The sequence below is a fragment of the Phaenicophaeus curvirostris genome, chromosome 16 (assembly GCF_032191515.1).
Source record: "Phaenicophaeus curvirostris isolate KB17595 chromosome 16, BPBGC_Pcur_1.0, whole genome shotgun sequence".
In the NCBI taxonomy this organism is placed as follows: Eukaryota; Metazoa; Chordata; class Aves; order Cuculiformes; family Cuculidae; genus Phaenicophaeus; species Phaenicophaeus curvirostris.
The window spans coordinates 5,099,171-5,121,659 of NC_091407.1; the positions used below are offsets into that span (position 1 = coordinate 5,099,171).

General features: G+C 43.0%; 1 protein-coding gene across 1 annotated transcript in view; it reads right to left on the reverse strand.

Moving 5' to 3' along the window:
- Positions 1 to 22,489, reverse strand: part of MAD1L1 (mitotic arrest deficient 1 like 1) — a 354,589-nt gene that overhangs the window by 168,177 nt on the left and 163,923 nt on the right. Inside the window, exon 13 of the mRNA XM_069870454.1 lies at positions 16,528 to 16,584. Within this exon, the coding sequence (XP_069726555.1) occupies positions 16,528 to 16,584 (57 nt within the window). The remainder of the gene's footprint in view (positions 1 to 16,527; positions 16,585 to 22,489) is intronic.

Below are 22,489 nucleotides of genomic sequence, written 5' to 3' on the forward strand. Positions count from 1 at the left end.
CCAAAACTACCTGGACTGAAAATCTGATGAGCCTGAGGTGAGAAAGCAGAGGAGGGCACAGTGACGTCTTCACGGATGAAACGAGCCCCAGCAGTTAAACGTTGATGTAGACCTGTTCCCCTCAACTAGGATTAAAAGTACTGGAGAGTTTCAAGTTCAGGCTAAAGCATGACTTTGAGGCACTTATTGTCATTAACACCTCATTAATTGTTTATAAAAAAAAGAAAGTAAACCAATTAAGATATTAAATAATTCTTTAAAAAATATTCTGCTTGTTTCCTTTAACTGTTGGGGTTTCAGTGAGGAAAACAGCTCCATCTGATGATTGTTTAAGGCACGGGTGGACGAAGTGCTGAGGGATATGGTTTAGTGTTTGGTAGGAACGGTTGGACTTGGTGATCCGGTGGGTCTCTTCCAACCTGGTTATTCTGTGATTCTGCGATCTCATTGAGAACATTAAAAATGTTATTTGTGTCTTTACCCACATAAAGCTGTGTCAGACATTGGCACCACCTGCTCATCCAGCCGGGTCTTCCTAGAATCACAGAATGCTTTGGGCTGGAAGGGATCTTAAAGCCCATCCAGTTCCAACCCCCTGCCATGAGCAGGGACACTTTCCACTGGATCAAGTTGTTCAAAGCCTCATCCAGCCCAGAATGACACAGGGAAGACAGAAAGCAGAGAAAAAGAGAAAACAGCAGCAGAACTGGAGGACGAAAACAAGCCACAGGACGCCAGTAATAAGAGAATACAAACCCATATTCTACAAAATTTTCAGCACTATGTGTAAGCCCAAGAGGTGGGGAGGTTGCCAAGATCATTCCCCTTAACACAGCCCCTTGGGGTAGCTTCAGGGACCAGGCGATGAACACGCAATGACTCATCGCGGTGGCAGAGTCTGTTCCTTCCTGTCCACTCATCCTCCTGGTACCAGTGGCACCAAGTGGCCTCCAGAAGGGATGAGGAAGATCCAATCTCCTCTTGCTCTTTTCTCTTCCCCATTTCCCATCACGTCCCTTTTCCTCAATTAATTTCCAGTCCCGGTCTCTCTTGTTCACCAGATGCCACTTTCTGCAGGCATTTTCTGCTTTTTGGACTAACTCAATATTCCTGCCTAAACTCTTCCAATTTTTATCAATAATTTTATATAACTGGCTGAGTTAAACTTTTATTATTTGGAATACATTAAACTAGTAGAAGCCATTACCCGGCAGAGAGGGGAATAGGGCTGCTCAAATTACCTCTCACTGCTGTATTCCCCCATTCAGTACCAAATGACCTAGGTCAGGCTTGGATTCTTTAGCTCTTTTTTATGTTGATCTGGCTTTTTTAACAAGCATCGAGAGCAGAGAGAGAACATTGTCCCAAAATACAGCATTGCATCCCTCATCATGAAAATTGCGCAAGAGGGGCTAAGTACCCGCAGGAACTTCAGGGTTAATACTACCCAGGATCAGATCCTTGGTGTACAGGGGTCTCAACTGGACAGAACACAGCAGCAACTTGATAAGAAAACAAGCTATTTTTTCAGGGTTTTTTTGAAGTTATCCAAGGTTTTTATGACACTAGAAAAGGCAGAATAATGAGTAATGTCAGAGCCTGTGACTCGCGAATAAAACACATAAACAGGTACTTAACATTTTGACTATGCGATGTTCTCTTTTCAGAATATACCGGAGCCTCTTGCTCTCAACCTAAAATGATCCCGTTTATCCCGAACATTTTCTGCTCTCACTTCATCAGCATGAATTTCAGTCCACCTTTATTGCTCTCAAAAGGAAGTGGGCACATCCTCAAAAGGGCACATCCAATATACAGGATAATTTTAGAATGTCCACTTCTACAAATACGCAAGTGCCCCAAAAACGAAATGCAAACACTTGCCAAAATAAATACCGCCATCATTATTTACAAGAAAGAACATGGTTGGATTTATGTCTAGTGTTTAATCAAATGAAATATCATTCGTCTTTCAGCCTTACTTTGAAACCTGCCTGGACAGGATCTCAAGATGGTAGTTCTCCTCCAAGTGTTAATGACATAGCAAACACCCACAGCAGCGTAAGAAATGTGTTTTCTTCTGGTTGTCTCTTCTGCAGGAATTATTTAAAGATACATGAGATGACAGGAGAAACAAAATTATAAATTCATCTCCTGACAGCTAGAAGAAAGAAAACTTTACTTTAGAGAGCTGATCTTCTTGGTATATTTCTGGAATTTGTCATTTTTGATCCATATTTGTCCCCTCCAAAACAAGCACTCCAAGTCTCCGCAACGCCATGGACCTGCTGTTCCTCCCACTTGGTTCCAGCAGGCTTCAGCCTTCCTTCCCACAGCATCCTACTGACCTACTGTCCTCACTTGCCTTCAGAATGAGACTTAGCATGGGATCTAAACTTCTACATCAAATCAGTCCCCCTTTAAAATTATATTTACAACTTTCATCGCACTAAAATAATGACCAAATCTCTGTTCACGAGCCTCATTTTGGGTAGTAAAGTACAAAAAGGAGTCAAAATCTGAAGTATTTCAACCCACTTAAAGTCAGGATTTGCCTGTTGAAAAGGGGGCTGGTTTAGTCGCCCACATCATGTACACGTATTCCACAGAACACATGCTGGAGACACACAGTTATTATTTGAATAATGAGTGAATTTTAGTGAGGGGCTGATACAGCAATCTTCTCCTGATGAAGTGTGTTTGCACGTCATTCAGCATTCTTGGAACTGTAAAAAGCAGGAAATGCTGAATCCATTATAAATGTCTAAAGGTTTATTTAACAATGGGCTGATGCAACATCCTTTGAAAGGCCTTCCTCAGCAAAAGAGCTGATTTTAAAAGGCAGAGATAAATAGGAACTGAATTGCATGGAGCCAGCACGGAAAGGTGAATTGAGAGGTTGTGTTTGACTACAAATCTCAACACAATTCAAGGAGCTATTTAAATACATAAATATTTAAATGTATGAAAACCAAGTAGACTCAGACAGGAAGCGTGTACACTAAAACAGACAAAGAACAGCGAAACGGGACCCCAAGCATGACCCATACACCAAGGTTTTAAAACAGGTCAACTACTCTACCCCAGGAGCTTGATATGGCAGTTATACCAGTGATGTTATGTGTGCTTTTCTCCAAAGGATGCAGCAGTGACTAAGGATTGTGTTTGCCTCTCTCTCCAGCACAGCACAGCAGGCCTGGTGACCTCCTGTTGTCTCCAAGCTTACAAATCTGGCATCAGGACAGAAACACAACATACGTGAATACCAGGAGGTTAATTTGGGTGTCCAGCCACACTACAAAGTAGGAAGACACCATGCTGAGCACTTCCATAGATCATTCTGCTCAGCAAAAGCAGTGTCTCCTCTTCCATACGCCCAAGTCCACTGACATTCTGGAGGGTTGTTCCCCTAAAACATCTTCAGAGAAGCACACAGAGAGAACTGAGCCTCGCCAGATTTCTTGGTGAACTTCACTCTTCTTCAAAGAAATAGGACAATACTTGCAAACCAAAATATCACTTGCCATTTAGAAGCAGGCTAAGCAGCCCGGGATTAGTTGGTACATTTGCTTGGGAAGTTTAAGCCTTGATGCTACTATGAAACAGAAGATACAAACCCAAACTAAAACAGAGATTCAATAAAAAGCAGTGTAGAACTGTCTATTTCCCACTTGGCTAAAGCAAAACAATAAATATTGTTTTTCCCTCTTTAAAGACAAAGGCTAGCTGGATCAGAGTTGCCAGTCTCTATGGGTTATCCCATCTGTAACAAACTTGGTCTGCTTTTATCACTGAGAAGACAGGGCCAGAAGCAACCTTGCAGCAAAGAGTTTCCTAAAAACAAACACACGCACATCTATTATTGTAGATCCACACAAACTGGGAAATGGACATATGCTGACTTCTGCTTCTCTCCAGTGCAGCCTGGATTGCAGTTTTTCTCCTCCTGTTGCAGCAAAAAGAGAGCAATTTTTCAAGTTTATACCAAATGTCATTGTATTTCATTTCCAAATATAATCTCCCAGAGAGAAGGTTCGCTTGCCCTATTTCCAATCTCTAAAGTTAATACACAAATTTATATTCCTTTCTCCCACTCGCTCTCCTAAATTAAGAGGTGTAATTACTAGGAACGCTTGCTACAAACGAATAAAGTGCCAAGGGAGAAGGAGCTGTCACTGCTGGACGTCTGCAGCAGCCACCCTCCTCTCGCTCCCATCCCTGGAGGATCCTGCTTATGAGGCAGTTTCTATTTTTCCTATTAGCAGGGTAAGCTCACGCACAGGAGCAGCCGCCAACCCCTCCCTTTCCAGGCAGGACAATCACAAGGCACAAAATTACAAAATTAACTTCAGTCTGCCAAGTTGCCACCGGTGTTTGCAAGGATCGTTCCTCCCAAATTCACCTTTTGCTTCTCCCCTGTCCAGCTGACCTCTCAGGTGACGTCACATGTCCTTAATGACAGTAGAGAAACTCAGATCTGCCATCTAAAAATTCAGCCCCAGTCTCAACCCTCTCCCCATCTCCAGCACCCTCTCAAAACGAAGATTGATTATTATAATCAGACTTAGCTCTGACACAGCATTTGCATTTTCAAAGCACAGCATAGTCATTAACGAATTCATCTACCCCAAGGGAGCTCTAACGAGCTTTCACCTCTCTCCCCTCCGATTCTCAATCTGCAGGCAGCCCACAGCCTTTCTTCAAACACCTCCCCTCTACACTGTGGTGCACCAGCACAACTTGGTGAAACTCCAGGCACACTCAGTGAGCCAAATCCAGCCCTGCCGCAGAGGAACCCAGCTCTGCTGCTGCCAACTGAAGAGGCAAATGCACAGACACTCTATTTAAAGCAGTTATCCTGTGGCTTCCATATGTAATCGCAGCAGTGTAGGGTGTTACAGGAAACAGTTTCTATTCTGCAAAACAAGGCAAATGCCTTTGGGGTCCCTAAATTTCCATGCTCCCCTGAGAGCATCAACTGTAAAGCCTGAGCTGCATGCCTGGCTGCAAGTGAGTGAAGAAGGAAGCATCATCACATCATACCCTCCAAAGCCCAGCCTCCTCCTGCACACCCCATCTTCTTCCCCAAACACCAACCATGCACCTTTGCACCAGGACTCATCCCCCAAAGTTGCCATATGCCAACCCTCCCTAGTCACCCACCTCCCTTTGCTCATCTCCACATCCTGCCCCAGCAGAACCGCAGGACCCCGCACCCATGGGTGCTCCACACAACAGCAGGTCATAGCTGAAGAGCAATAATGTCCAATTGGAAGTGCTTAACCCATGTTCAGATGATCCATTTCAAATACTCCTGTCTGGAATACTTAAGAGAAAAAAAAAATCAGGAAAATATTTATTTTCCCTCTTGCTTTTTAACCCACAGCAATTAGGCGTTACTTGACCAGAGGATAAGGCGACAGTGCTGGTACTGTTACCCTGCAGCAAGGCACTAAGGACCAAGACTTGGTGTCTCAGTTGGGGTGCAGAGGGGTGCACAAACTCCTGCAGCTTCCAACAGCCCGAATGCTCCATCTGACCCATTCAGTGCGACACTCGGGGCCCCATTTACCCACAAGTGGGATGTACAAAACCACACACGGGTTCTGGAAGGACAGATGCTCTGCTCATGCTACAGCAGCTCTGAAGGCAACTGCCCTGGTCACCAACACAGCCTCCATCCATGTTAACAGCAAGTAATGTGCAACACCAGCCATGACATGGGCATCAGCTGAGGATGGCTTTGAGAGTTTTGTCTTACTAAGCTTTGTTCCCCAGTTTATGCTGTATTTATTTCTTTCTGGTACTCTGGGATGGGTGCAAGATGTGACAGCTTGGAAATAAGCCCCATTGGCCATTTCAGCAGGATGGAAGCTGGCCCAGAACAAAACTGTTAAGTTCAAGGGGCAGAGGAGCCAATATCCTGTGCAAGAGACCCACCGAGCAAAAGAACTGGAGATGTTCATTTAAACCCATGAGTTTATTTGAGTATAATTATATATTTCAAGTTCGCTTCAATAGGAAAGAACTGATGAGGAATCTCTTCCTCTCCATCTTGCTGCAACCCTGTCCAGTCCACACTCCCAGGCGTTGCTATGAGACATCACCACCACCGCACGACAAAAATCCCCGCCAGCTCCGTGTCCAAAAAACTTCTTTGCTCTAACAGCTCATTCTGAAGAAGGATCACCTAATTTCCCTGTTTGTTCGGCTCAGAGCCTCTCTGCTGTTATCAGCCTCGCTCCACCACTTTCACCAGCATGCAGATGACTGTTCCCTTTAATTACTACTGAAAGCTCCTCCCACCAGGGAGGGCAAAACAGCTGGTGTCCACAGAGAGGAGGAAACTCTGGAGTAATTAGCTTTAAATGGCTGACACCTCCTACCCGTTACTCCTGGTTAGAACTGCAAAACACAGCTAACAGTCCCTTTAGGGAACCTGTCAAGGTGTCGGACTGAATGTGCTGCAGCCTCATCCAGTGCGGCAGCGGCACTGATGCAATGGAGTTGTCTGCTCTCAAGAAGAGCATCACACAGGTCACTTCTTTCAGGCAGGAGCAGGCACTTTTGCTAGAAAGAAGTCTTCTAGCAGCAGTAATTCCCAGGCAGAGACACAAATAAATCCGCAGAGATGTCACACCTCCTCCGTACAAAGTCTGAATACAGTTTGTTTCCTGAAAATAGATCCTCGAGGAGTTGCTGGCGCATTCAGTCAACAACTCTCATTAAACGGCAGCTTGTAATCCCACCTCTCACCCCCTCATCAGTTTTCTTGTTGAAAAGTCATCACATAATAAACAGTCAGAGAAGAATCTCTGCACTTTACTGACCGCCTAGGAAGATCAAAGGGGAAAGTGAAGAGGAATCTAACATCCATTTTTGTTCCTTCGTCTCCTAACATTAATACAGTGGAGCCAATCTCTGCTTAACGCTGTAAGAGAGCAAAGGAGTCTTCACCAAGTGCTAGACTTGAAAATTTAACTTAATCCTCTTGCTCTGGCTCACATGGAACAACCCACAGCCTGTACTTCAATATGCTTTAAGAAGAGCACTCTCGCTCCCACTCATCTCCAGCCCGATTCTGCAGCTCACTGCAGCCAGGAGCACTATTTTCTGGCCTTTCCGTCTCAGCAAAGGGAGGCAGGGTGATTGGGGACAGCAGGGCTCCATACCCAAGGTGCCTTCTGACCTCCCAGAGATGGAAAACATGAGGATAGGGCAGGAGATCCAGCTACGGGAAAGCAGCAGCTCCTGCAACAGAGCCTCCCAGCTGCCTTCAAGAAAGCAGCAGATGCTTGAAGGAGTCTTGTTCCCCAAACCCTTCCCCAAGGAACAGGGAGAAAAGCAGATTTAAGGTCTTCTAGCTAAATGACCCAACCTGAGGCCCTCATGTGACAAAAAGCAGTGGGCTTTCAATGTGTAAGAAGTGGGAAATGTCCCTCCTGGTGCCAAAAAGCAAAGGTTATGGGGCCCTGCCAAGACTGCTCTGTCCATGTCATCCTCTTGTGATCATACCTGTGGTCCCCATCAGTTGCCAGCAAGCAATCACGAAAGAAAAAGCACAAAACAATTCCCTCTCAAATACCATACGTTCAGTTCCAGTGCCGAAACACAAACCTGGCATTTTAACCTTTGGTGAACATGTTCTTGCTGCCACCAGCAATACGCTCTGAGGTCCAGCTCGGAAGGGAGGGAAGGTGTAATAGACGTGTGGTGGATGACATTAGCACTGAACACAGCGTCAACAGGACAGGGCCTGGCAGGAGCTCGATTTTAAACAGCCAGTCTTTAGAGGTTAATGAAATATTCATATGTAAGTTAAAATTCTCCTGACAAGCTGGATCCTGTAATACAACAAAGAGTTGTCAGCCTCAATTAAGCAATTCCAAAGAGGCAGGGCACTGCCATTCATTATTTACCAAGAGGTCACAGGAAAAATTTTGCTCTATGATCTTCTTCTCTCTGTGGATCAACTAGGTTTTGCAGCTCCTGCTGAAGAACTCCACTGTCCTGAAACACCCCAGCCCACCACCACTATCACCTACCCCTAGCATCTAACAGCCAAAGGTAAAAAACATCAGGAACAAGCTCTTCTAAGTGCACTGAGACACAAGAAGATGCAAAACAATAGCAAGATGATGAGGCTGTCAGTGCAGGGACTAAGGCAGTCTTGAAACTTCATTCTTTTAAGCCTTTATCTCCCTTTTTGTACACACAAAGCCAGCCCTTGGCAGGAAGAAAAGCATCCAGCTACCTTTGAGCTACAGGCACATCCACTGACCATGCCCTCAATGCCCCCCCACATCCCATAGCTAGAGGTCTTCTCCTCATGCCCAGGACATATTGTGCCTACAGACTGGCATTTCTCAGATCAGATCTCTCAGGATGGCCCCTTCTGATGCAGGTACAACCTCCAAGGACTGGGAAAGCAGGAGGAAACTGGTCTCCATGCTTGTCACAAGCCAGCTGGAGATAAATGATCTCTTTGTCCCATTCTAACATGCCTGTTCAACCAAGTCTTCCTTTGCCTCTCTGGAACCACACTGGAAGCACATGCTCCTTCTATAGCTTCTTCAAGCTGCCTTTTAGGCATGGCAGCGAAAAAGGAGAAGAAATACTGAACCCTCTAGGCATCCAGGACTTCTCATCCTATTTCCCCCTATCTCTCAAAATGCTGAAAATAGCAAGGAGCCCCTGCACTCTCCAGGAAATTTTACTTCAACTAAATCAAACCACATGAGGCTGAGGTAGCCCATAAACTTCTAACATACCCTGTGAGGGTGAACATGGCCTGGAAAAGCACAGTGCTTGCATGCCTATTATGTCTTTTGTGCCTCAAGGCCATGGCCACCACAATAAGGCCTCTGATAATATCTCTGCCCCACTCGTTGTATTTTACCAACTCAGTATACATCAGATTTTGCAGCAGCAAAAGGACCACTCTGACTGCAGCGCAGCAGTTAGGAACACAAACCACCTCTCTGCTCTGCTCAACAACTGAAGGGAATAAAAGCCCTGCCTGCTTCTCTCTCCCGAGTTCTTGCTCCATTTATAATCCTGCAAGGCAAAGGTAAGAGCATATTTTCAACTCTCAGCCTATTTCCAGGTGGAAAAGTGGAGCAGTTGTCATCATTCCTTTTACAAAAAAAGGAATATGTTGTGTTTGTCAGCACAGCTCAGGATTTATAGGTGTACCTGCAGCAAAGAGTCCTCTCCAAATCGTGGACCAAGAATCAGATCAGTGTCCGTGCATCCCATCTGAGCTTGAATCGCTGGTCAGGTTTGGGACAAACTATTTTCCCACAATCCAGCAGTACCTGTCCCACAGGGAGCTCTCAGTAAGGCAGCTTTCCACTTGAGGCAGCTACGTTTCTTCCTTCTGAAAGTCCTAACCTCATGTCAGCTCTTATCGCCTTCGGTTAGAAAATGAAAACAGTCCTGGTGAAATCAAACGGTGCTGTCAAGTTCCATAAAACTTGCAGGTTAATGGATCCAACAGCAGGTTCATTTGTGTAATGGGACTTTTAAACAGACCGTTTATTTCTTTTTAATTTGAAAGGAATGTACTATTTGATCCCATGTGCCTGGCTAGATTTTTAAAACAGAGATAAGCCAGAAGAATTGACTCACTAAGTCTCTTCTTCTAACCTAATTAAAATAGCACCGAGATACTAACAAGCACAAGTGTAATGCACTGACCACCTCGTCAGTCTACAGGCAGTTTATTAGCACTCATCTACCAGCGTCCCAAAGCTTCCACAACTCTCTCTGCTTTGCCCACAGTCAAACACAATAGATGTTTCTGACGCAGCCACAGTTTTGTGCGTTGAACATGAATTTCACTATATTCCTACACCAGAGGGAACTATATTCCTACACCAGAGGGAACAGCAAGGACTAATTTTAATGTACCTGTTTACAACAGGCACTGAGAGAGGGCTTTTGGCTAGGGAAAGGAGAAGAGTAACTGAATACTCCCATCCCTTCGTTCCAGGGTTTAGTCTACCATGAGAAGCAAAGCTCTACATTAAAAACACAGGGAGAAGTTGAAACAGCACCAATGATTCCTGCAAACTCACTCTCCTTCTTCCAACAAATCACATTTCTAAATTAACAGGACCACATGATAAAGTGAAGAATAACACAAACACTGTGGAGTATATACAGAACAACAAGCTCTGCTGTATATACAGTACAGACAACAAACAAGGTCTGCTGGAGTAAAACTACCCGATACAGAAAAAGGCGTCTCAGACACTGATCGTGAAAACATATTTAAAACTAACAAAATTCAGTGAAGATCTTGGTTCATAAAATAGACCTCCAAAAACACAATTACTGATAGCACAAAGCAGGCTTTTATCAGAGAGCAGCATAAACAGCTCTGAAAGAAACAGGTAGGTGAAAACTGAAGGAAACGCAGCAGAATTGAAACGCGATAGTGCAAGAGACACGCGCTAGCTAGAGCCTCTCCCAGAAACAGTCTTCATCAGTCAGAAACTAGAAAGGAGGACAAAGAGTGGGGCGGCTTAATGGATCACAGGATGAACATCAGTGCCACGCAGCAGTGGACATGGGTAACGTGCTTCTGTAATGGAAGAGCTGAGCTAGAACCAGGGCAGAGATGGACCTGCTTGTACTGGATGTAGAAGATACTTCTGTAGAAGCTACTGCTGAAACATCAGCTGGAATGATGTGACCACTATGGTTACTCATCTTCAAAGGAGAGACAGAAAAATATGAAGAGATTTAAAGCAAGCTGCCGGATTCATGGGGAGACTGAAGAGACTGTTTTAAGAGAAGACTGAAAGAGCTTGATTTGTTTAACCTAGACAAATGAAATGCTGGGAGAGAACAATTGTTCTCTATAAATATGTCACAGCATAAATAAGAGGAGGAAGAACAGTCACTGTAGTTTAAGGAGAACATTAGCACAAGAGAAAAAACGGATATTAACTGCACATATATTTTCAGTTGGAACCGGACAGGTTTCAGCTGTCAGAGCAGTCTTTCAATGATAGAAATGGGACAAACAACCTAAGCAGTTTCAAGAGCTTGATAAATTTATGAACTAAGTTACATGCTGCAACCGCCTCAGTTAGCAAAGGCCTGGACTTTAAGATCAAGGAATCCTTTTCCACCCTTCTGTTTCTATATCATTTCATGCTGAATCAGCCTCTTTTTGCTCTTTTTTCAATCTGAGTTGAGAACTGGGTATTTCCCTAAATTTGCCTTACTAACCCTACAGCTGTGCTCATGTTTCTGCTCAGTTGAGTGCCACTCTGAAAAGCTACTTCTCTGCTTTGGGTTTATTTGTCTCCTGTAAGATGTTAGGGTAAGATCTGTCAATCGGTAAGGAGCTTTGCTGTTATCTTACTAAATCAGTTTGGACATGATGAAATGTACTTTTGATAGACGGAGACTTCCCGCACTGGTTGGTTGTCTCCTGTCCCCTCCCAACCTGTTGGTTCTATATATGTTGCAGCAAAGCTTCATTTTAATTTGTAACTACCACGGTTCAGTACTCTAATCCTACATTTAATTGCCATCCCATTGTATATAATACAGAGAATTTTCATTTCCACTAACAAATACCACTTTTGCTCTCATGCCTGGTCAGTTGTATTGCTTGCTTTATGTCCAGTAACTCTTAAACAACAATTAAATTAGCTATATTGACAAGTTATCCGGGGCAGGTCTTTGTCTACTAATGCTCACTTCTTTCATATTATCACTGTTATCACCTGTAAAGTAAAATGCAACAGTGACTTTATCCTCACCAGGTATCTCTCAAGTATCAAAAGTCACAGTTCTTAAAAGTTTAGAGGTCTGGTAACTACTGGAAAGTGAAGTCTTAGTAATAATGCAAATGGTTTATGAACTGTGTGGGTCTCTTGTTGTTTGTGTATTGACACCTGTTGTGATTTGCCCAAATTTGCAATTTTTTTTCCATCTGACCTTCCAGTAAAGGCCTGATTTCCAACCACATCATGCACAGTGTTCTCCGAGTTGTTTTCTTTCATGTATTCTCCCTTCTGTCTTCATTACTTCTCCTGACAACCATCAGTGTAGGTAGTCACTGACATTCAAGTTAATCCCAAACATTATGGTTTTGATCAGACTGAACATGATTTGGCTCCTTAACGATTCCTGACCTGCTGCCCTGAAAAAAAAGGTTTCTTGTTCTTTGCAGAGGGTTAATAAACACTTTTACTCAAGGCAAGGGGCATTCATTATTTTAATTTTAAGGTGATTTTATTTCTTCTGCAAGGACACTCAATTTATGCCATTCATTTTGTGACTGCTACATTCTTGGACTTCAAATCTTCTTTGCCTCTCACCCTGCTAAGCAATTCTTCTGATTCTTATATCCATCCTTTTTAATCTGCTGGAGGGTGAAATATAATTTGTTCCAATGAGCAGTCTATAGATTTCAGAGCCAACATGGGCCAAGCTGTCTTTTGAAGATGAAAGCCAAAAGATACTCAGAGCACCTCAGGGCAATGAAAATACAGGTGATACTTTTTTAATACCAAGCTGACTTCCCTCAGGGATTAATGATGGAGAAAAAAAATCTTGACATGAATGCCCCCTCCTACAGAACTAGACTGAAAGAAAGTGTAAGATCAGGGATCACAGATGGTGCTTGGATGGCAAGCTTGAAACAATTTCCTCCTGTCTATAGAGAGAGATGAAAAAGGCAAATAAAAATTAGAAAACCTACCACACTTCTGCTTCCCTCCCTCAGGGAGAGAAAAAAAAAATAATAGAACAAACAGGAAAGCATTTTCTACACATAACATTTTGGTATGAGTGAAGCCCTCAGCTCTATGCCAGTAGAGCATTAAACTAACAAACCAGAAGAAGCAAGATCCTGGGACCACAAAACAGGGAACCGAATGCGTTAACTCTATGAGCAATCTCCTGGCTCATCCAAAAGTACTGGAGCACTAACCTCGATACAGAAAACTTCTAGTGTTGATAAAATTGTCAGAAAAGCATACATAAATACACAAAAGCTGCAGGAAAGGAGTGTGCTTAGGCTCCAAAAAATATTCACAACAAAAAAACATTCTTTCAGTAAATGAAAGAAACAAAAAAATCACAAACCCATGGGAGAACAAAGTTATCTGAACCCTATCAGCCTGGGGACTCTGTTATGTACAATCTCTCTGGGTAGGCACTGTTCCCTTACAACGGGAACACACTCAAATTGCGAATAAAGAAAAATAAATAAGCAAAAGGTTAGAGGGAGAGAAAAAGCAAAGTTTCATTGTTATAATTACACAGCACAATGATAAGGGTAATTTTTCTTAAATCAAAATAAATTCTAGGTTCAAGTTCCCTGAAGGATGTAAAATATTACAGGATTTTTTATGGTTGTAATCACAAACTCAGTTCTCCAGCCACTACCGGCCGTGCCTAATTAGGCCAAAGTATGTTAATGATAGAGTGGCACAGCCCAGAGATGTCTTCAGTTGCAATATTAATTGCATTTAGGGAAAGAAGCATGAATTGTGCTTATACAAGCTAATTAGTATGGGTTTGCTAATTAATACTGGAAAGTCAAACTGCCTTTGTCTTGTCAACTGCAATTAGCCGAAGATGTTTAAATTTCTTTCCTTTTATTCCAGTAGTAAACTCGCTTGCAGCTAACAAGCAACGATCAGGTGCTGGTGCAGTCAATGGGAGTCAGTGCAGCGAGTCCCTCCCACTTTCCTCGAGCAGGACCTTGTGCCCTGGCCCAGCACAGTGTCCCCTGGCCTCTTCTCTGAAGTGATAGGGGACAAGATGAGAGGGAATGGCCTCAAGCTCCGATAGGGGAGGTTTAGGCGGAAGATTAGGAAAAAATTTTTCATGGAAAGGGTCATTGGGCACTGGAACAGGCTGCCCAGGGAGGGGGTTGAGCCACCTTCCCTGGAGGTGTTTAAGGGATGGGTGGATGAGGTGCTGAGAGACATGGTTTAGTGTTTGATAGGAATGGTTGGACTCAATGATCCAGTGGGTCTTTTCCAACCTAGTGATTCTATGATTCTATCGCACACACCTTCTTCATCTCGCATTGTCCCTGTGGACACCATTCCCTGGACTAGGGCCATCTCCCTGCAAGGACACAGAGCATGCAGATATTCTCTTATCGAGGCCATGATCCTACCAGATTTATCCCACAAGTATTTTACTTTTAAATATTCCTATGTAAAGAATGAATTATTTACCAGGGCATCTAAGACGCTCCCATCACACACAAGAAACTCCATCAAACTCGTCAGTGAGATCCAATCAGTTAGTTCACTGCCCCAGTGCACAGCGCTTCATTGCCAGTGCTCTGGGGAGGGTGGCAAAGCCATTAGCACTCTTCAGGGCTGCAGCAGAGATGTCATCTCCAAGGAGATTTATCCCAGAAGCAACCCACAGACCCATCAGACTGCATGATAGCCCCTGACGGGTTTATTCCATTTCACTCAGGGCCATAAGCCCGTCTGCAGAACGGCTGATGAAAAGCAATATCCACATCTGTCAGCCCTACTGCATCCCCCCCAGCCACTGAGCCTTGACATCAATTATCAAGCAGCAGATCACGGGTGAAAAAGGGGAAGAAGGCTGAGAAGGAAGGTGAGATGCCAGGAATCCAAATCAGGCAAACAACTGCTGGTCAACTTCAAAGGAGTCTGAAAATCAGGCCATCCAGGTGAGAGCCTGATCTGGAGGGGAACCCTAAACCCCACGTAAAGAACACTTTGTTGGATGGCAGGGAGAAGAGCGAGGCTGACAGTACAACCACTGAAGCCCCTGAAACAGCCTCATCCCAAAGGAAGAGACCTTTGGCCACCCCTAACAGCGTAGAAGTGGCACATCTTTGCCTACCGGGAAGATTTCTCATGGGGATGGACAAGAATCACCTACCACCAGTGAAAGGAAGGAGCAATAGTGTCAGGCTTCTCCTCAAAAGGGAAAAAGAGGAAAAAGGTCTCTCTCCTCTGTTTGAAGCCGTTTTCTTATATTTAGTGAACAAAATTCAAAATGCTGAATAAAGCCCACACCTCACAATCTGCAATCCATCACGTAAAATGCTACAGAATACTTGAAGATCACAAGACCTGCAGCTTTCTACTGAGTAACCCTTGGGAATAGGCACTGAACATCGACTGCTGCTTTATCCTCTGCTGATGGATGATGCACAACACCAATTAATGCTTCAACGCTGGAAGTTCCAGTTTCCCCAGCTCTCTGCTAGCCTGTTTAATACGCCAAACTTTTGAAGGCAAACAAACAGCTCCAAACCCAGGCTTAACGAGGCTAAAAGAAAAACCTTGAAATGCTTAAAAAAACACACACATCAAAACATTTAAAACATAACAGCAAATCTATCCTCTGATATGTCCACTGAGCACAACACAAAATTGATTGCATAGAATTTAAAACTATAGCAAGGCAGCATGTAATGAGATCAGATGGTAAATAGGATTCAATCAGTTTTCTTTGGAAATATCAGTTCTGACCTGCGTCACCAGAGAAAGTGGCCGAGCATACAAAAACGTTTGCTCACAATGTAAGACCACCTCAGAACCAGAATCAATTAACACTCTCATTACAGAAAATCTGATGATGAAACGGCAAGGAGCACAGATTAAAAAATAGAAACAAAGAAACTAGCAGACGTATGGCAACCTATTAAGAGCAGAGCAGGGGCACGCAGTTCTGCTCTCCAGTGTCCGAGCAGAGTTAGGCAGAAGGCTAAAACCTCAGTGACAGCACTGTAGCTCATGATTTGTATTTTACAGCAGATGTCTGTTTAGCACCTACTCATTAGCCAGTGATGCATGCCCATCTTTTCATCAGGAACAAAATGAATCCAGTGTAAAATACATCTATAGAACAAGCATTTACATCTCGGACACTGTTCAGGTTTTTCTTGTGACTAGAAACACTTGCAGGAATCCCACAACTCGCCCATTAGCAAAAATATTGGTTCACCAAACAGCTTGATGCTGACACCTCATTTATTCCTGAGCATAAAGAATCATACACAACAGTCATGAAACTGCACATAAACTTCCCTGCTGCCTGGTTTTGTGGCCTCTATTAGTTTTGGTCCTTGAGGGAAATGCCAATAAAATAGACAAACCCAGCAGAAAATTAACAGATATTATAGAAAACTGGTTTTGTGGTAATTCTGTCACATCTCATCTGCTCGTCCTTCGTACACTTGAGACTGAGGCCCTCGAAGAAAGGAGTTAATTTGGTATGAAATTACATGCTTGCTTCTGATCTCGAACTGCTAGCAAAGAGAAAGCAAATTGCCAAAGAAAAAAAGAAGACAGACCACTAGATCTCATCCAATGCTTGTTCCAGGTGAGTACGGAGACAAAGCATGCCAAGACTAGCAGGACTAATACAAACTTTTACAATGCCTATTTGCTATTCATTTCTGAACATTTGGAAATGATCCACTGTTTAAATGAACTAAGCTTTGCATGTGTTCCTGCTCTGTAAAACAATTTAAAAGCCCCAAAAATGAGCACTTACCATCTCTGCTCTTTGCTTATGATTTCCCACTTCTTCCAGAACTTGAGACAGCTGAGCCTTTAAGACAAAAAAGTAGAAAATTGAGTCTACGACATATTTTTTGACATATAATAAGACTACGTTCCTCCTCCCCAACCAAAAAAGCTACCGAATGCAACATAATTTTGATGGTATTGACAAGGAATTGTAAGCATTGGGTCTTGTTATTTCCTATCACTGTCCCCTTCCATGAGACAACTCTGTCCCAAAGAGCTTGCAGCCTACAGAGACAAGAACTGAGAGGTTTCTTGCAGCGGGGAAATCCACTGGATTAGCCATCCCAAACTTCAACCATATGGTCCAGTCAGAGAACTGTGCTTCCTCTCCATTTCTTTGGAAGCCTCATAAAGAAAAAAACTCAAACCAGATTGGAAATTCCTTGTTATACCTGTAGAGTTTGGGAAGAAATGGGAATGTGACTCAGAGAGGCAACTTTCACGGAGTTTGTTTATGAAAAAGGATTTTAAATGACATAGATATTTCAGAGGTAAGAAAAGCCCCACATGCTATTTGAGTGTTATTACTTCCCATATCTTTTAATTCACAACATCTTGTAGCCTGCAATCAGCCTTCCTCTGGTTAGCAAAAAGCCCCCAAACCAGTCACAACTGATGACAGAGAAGCTAATTCAAACAACATAAACAAGCAAGAACTAAAAAAAACTTGCCTACCAACCAATTCACATAATTTTGAGCAGATATTCATTAAAACCCTCTGGAGTCTCTCTAACAATCTCTTGCCACACATGAAATGGGTCTTCCGAGTACTACATCCAAACCAGAGACAAATAGCAAGCAGTTTATTATCAGGAGAACGGAAACATTAAGATTTGATGGTTAACTGCACTGAAATAGAAGCAAACAAAAAAAAAATTACAGTCTTTGGGTTCAGCACAGCAGAAGTTCAATATTGCAACCACTGAAACAGTTCAAGACTTCCCTGGCCCCAGAGCTCAGTGGAAACTGAAAAAGTTACAGGCACTTGCTGTGCGGGGCCTGGGATGATGTGACATTATTTAAGGAACAGATTTTCAGATAAGATGAAAAAGGGTTTTAGCACAAGCCTGGGACCTGGCACAGGGCAATGAAACATGTTCATTAAACACCACGGGAGATGCCAGCTCCAACCAATCGCTGAGTGTGATGCTGAAACATCAGGAAACTATAAATTTGCAGACATCTGGGGAAGACTTTTTTGCTCACTACAATTGAATCAGGAAGAATTACACCAGCAGGCTGAAGCTAGAAAAGAGTCACACGGAGAAAAATTAGAAAACATCCCCCTTAGAGATGTTGTTTACAAGGGATGCTGACATAGCCTTTGCAGAACACCTCAGACTGATATTTTTGATCAATGCCCCCACAACTTTTCTGTGTATTTAACAGTTTTCATTTATGTGAAGATGTATACAAACTTTAGCTGTGAATTTCTTGCCTTTTCTAAACTAAGTGTGAAAAGCCATTAAGAATTACATACTTGCTTACAGCAGCTACCACTCCTGAATTTGAGAGTCATTTCCCTGTTCAGCCTCCTGTCAGTACAGAATTCTACAGAATCACAGAGTAACTCAGACTGGAAGAGGCCAGTTCAGAGCAGAGTCAGCTTTGTTCAATGCTCAGGGTTCTTGATCAGCAGGGTTCAGAGAATTTCCAAGGAGGCAACCTCCAAGACCTCTTGGAGCTATCTGTGCCAAGCTTTGGTCACCTGCATGATGGAAATATTTTCCTTTATAATGTAAGGACAACAGCATCCTAGGAACTTCTTTCACTAGCTTGTATAAGAGCATTTTAAAGTACAAGACCTTGGTAAAATACAGGAAAAAAAAAAAAAAAAAGAAAACACACTGACACGTTGGGGTTTTTTTCAGGAAAAGACTGCAAAAACTTTTAGATGGGAGAGAAATAATACAAAGAGATGGGAGAAATCAGACGTACAAGCAGGAATTACTCCATAATTTACCTTATATATGATATGGCTTTGGTAAAATAACCAAACCTCTTGAGCTGCTATGTGATCAGAGACCTAGAGGCAAACCTGGACAGCAAGTCAAAATCAGCAGCATGCTAAGAGCAGATCAATATGATTTGGAGAAGCAGTCAGATAAGAATTAAATCACAAAGTAGGTTTTCCTGTTTTCCGGTGGCTCATCTCAAAGGGAAAGAGTAGCTAACTAGTGGGAATTCAGAGAACAGCAACTAAACTTGCTAGATTGCTGGAAGAAATGATTTATGAAGATTAAAGGATTTTTAAATGTATGGTTTGACTACAACTCTCACAGAGGAGCAAAAGGAACATATTTAATGCATTTAGAGCTGCTACAAGAATACAGCTGGAAACAAGGAGGCTCTTCCATCCTGTTTGATGTGCTTGCAGACTGAAGCCAGGACCCTCCTGATGAGCCACTTCCAGCTCGTGCCCATGGACACAGGCAGGTGCAGAAGCACGAGACAAAGCCCAAACCTTACCTAAGGGTCCCCTGTGCCCGCTCTTGCCTGGCTATGAAACAGATGATCTGAATGCTTTATCACATCCAGTTTGTAAACATTAGCCCTACCCTAGACTTTTTATTAGCCTAAATCAAATATTGAACCTAGCTCAGCTGTTCGAGGACAGCTGCTTGCAGAGTGATTCACTGCCATATTCCTTCTAGGCCACAAGAAAATACAACCTAATCACCAGCAGCATGACAGATGCACACATTTTTAATTATGAAGAAGAAATTAGGCCCTGAACTTATCCCCACATCACACTTAATCAGAGTGCTTCGGAGGAGCTGCCAGCCACCACAGTCATGGAAGGACGGAGCTGCAGAGGGCCCTGGATCAGCGCCTGACTGAGCCCCTGCGCCCAGCCCCACTGCGGGTATTTACTAGGAAAGACCTGAAAGAAACTCTGTTGTTTCTTAGAATTTACCTTTTCAGGAACTGTTGGATTCCTTGGTTAGTTACCTCTGGGCACTTGCAGCCAACAAAAGCATAAATAACGCACCTGAGCCACTCGGGGTGGCTGAGAGGGAGACGATGGGCGAGGGTACAGGAGGGGATTGGCACCAGATGCTGGAGCAGTTTTCCAGTCCCCCCCAGTTTCCCACAGGGAAAAACAAAGCCTTACCAATATGCAGCAGAGCTCTGGTTTGCAGGCTTTTTGATTGAACACATTAACCTTGGTATCTCAGGAATCTCTCCGTAGTAAGATTTATGCGTGGAGTTTTCAGACTATGCATAAAAGTTAACTTAAAGCTCCAAGGAAATTCTTGTTACTTAATACACATGTTAAATTCCCACAGATCACTAAGCCTGAGCATTAAGAAATCTGATAAGCAAATAGATATTAAGAATTAGATACACAAACACATGCAAAGTCCAATTTGCGCACTGAAGGCAGCACAAGGTAAAAGAAAATCAAATAAGCAGCATAAGCAGGGAAAAAAAAACCCTCTCAAGTATTCAGTCAATTACTTTAAGCCTCCAAAAAAGGGGATTGTCAATTCAAAACATTCATCTTACATGACAACAGAGTCTAATCTACTGTCAATGCTACTGTCATCCTCAAAAGAGAGTGACAGGAAAAGAAAGATAACCTGTGCTCTGGCCTCACCGGGATACAGCAGCTCAGGGCTGAAAGAGGAACAGAAACCAGTTTCCAAGGAGAGGAACCGATTCGGCTCCTAAGGAGACATTTCTGATTTGTTTAGCTTGCTTCTCTGCATCAGTAATTCATCTTCTATACCTTACAAAAGTCAGCCTTCACTGACAATGCTGGAGGAGGCTGGTCAGGAAGGATTTAATGAATGAAGATAAACCAATCGGATGGTTTCAAGGCAGGTGTTAACACTGTTCACATCAACAGCCCCAGACTCTTGTCCGGGGGCTGAACGAGAACCGACTGCCCCGACCGACAGGCAAGCAGCTCAAATGTGAGACTCGCTTGTGCGGAAAAATTAGCTACTCAATCTCTAATGAACAGTCTTTCTCTACACAACAATACCCTCCGATCTACAAGCAATTAGCAAATTGAAGCGCTCTCTTTGTGGACCTGCATTAATTTACTCCTCAACGTTGCACATTAAATAGCTCATAGGTACCGCACAGCACAGGCGTAGCACCAGCCAAAGCCATAAAATTAAAGCTCCCTTCAAAGAGTTAGAGAAGCAAAATTATGTGTGCTGCATACAGGGCAGAAATCACAACAACCTTCATTTGGAAACATCATTTCAGTCTTATGCTTTCATCAAAAAACATGATTATCTGAACAGTTACATTAATACGATGTAGGTACTTTACAAGGGAAAGAAACAAGCAGCACATTCACTACCTCAAATTAAAAAGAGTCTTTTTTATTCTACCTCATCAGGGTGAAATACCTGAGAATAGATACAGCTGCCCATTCCAGGCTTGCGCTTTCATGGTTATAATTCCCACAAGCGCGGGCCACTTGTTGGAAAGGCAGCACGGCTGCCTGGGAGGGGAAGAGGAGAAGGTTCAGCCTGGCAGAGCTGCTGCACAGCTGCAAAACGTGGCATTTTTACAGCACGCTGAAACCCAAGATACCCTTAGCAGTGTTTTATATGCAACAGTTGCTTGCGAATTCAAGTCAAGTGCGATGACTGGCAAATTTAGGTATAACGTTAATTGAAAGCTATTTCAAATTAATCAACTTCCAAGATGAATTCTTGCCTCTCCTCTTCGAGAAAGTGAACACACTATTTAAATTTACATGGATATATCGGCATCCAATCACAGAAATACAGAATCTTGTATGTTCTAATATGCCTAATAATTTGTTTCCTTGTGCTGGCTCCCCCCAGTTCTCCAGGTAATTTCACAGTGACTTATTTATCTGATCACTTGCAAAAGAAGATACAAGATGAAGCTTTTTGGCTCAAGCTAGACGGCCTTAACGTGTGGCTAAATTGCAATTAACCTATAACAGAGTCCAAGCCAGCGTTATCTTATCTGATGCCATAAGCTGGGGAAGAAAAAAAGCACAGTATCGCCTCTTTCTATCAGATTCAGGAGACATAAGGAAAATCCGGTGTATCAAAGCTGCAGCTGAAATAGAGATGAAACCCCCAGAACACGGCTGCACTCCCAGGACAGTTCCAATAAGGAAAGCACTGATTGTAACCCTTATAATTCAATCATAATTCTCAAAGCATATAGCTCTGTGCACCACGCTGATGAGTTACATGGAACAACAGGGGAGCACCTTGAGAACACTTTGAAGAGAAGGCTGCAAACCCTAATTACCTTGCACACAAAGATATTTTTATAAGACTGTGGTTTGCAGGGAAAACAGGAGGAAAACTTTGATTTCACAAAAGCCACAGACAGCTTACTAAGGGGTGGCAGAGACTGAGACAGAAGTAACTCATCAGCCACTTGCAGTTTGGCTTCAGTTTATTTGCATACTGTGATCCTGCATATTAAAATATTGTGAGAGCTGAAATGAGAATTTCATTAGTGTTCAATCTGAAACCTCGCCCGTGGGATTCAACTTTCAACAGTTAATGCATGCATTTGCCTGTTTATCTTTTAAAGTTACATCCCATTTATACCATACTAGCCAATACCTTTGCCTTCACCCCATTTGCACACCAGTGCTGCAGACTGGGAACCATCCAGTATTCTTCTGGCATCTCCAAAGTGTGCTACAAAATTACACCGGATTAAATGGTCATTTCTAATTTAAAATCTTTCAATGCTTTGCAGATGAAATTACTGATCTTTTAGAGAATCACATCAGTTGAGATCACAAGCAGGAAGACAGTCAGGTATCAGACACTGCTAAACAATTTCCCTGCTGCTTTACAGATTCAATTTTGCTGTTCTCAACAAAGTTCTCCTGGTTATAAAATCAATCGCATATCCTTCATAAAGTGGGAAGTAACAGCTACAAATAAACTCTGGTGTTGTCTCAAAAG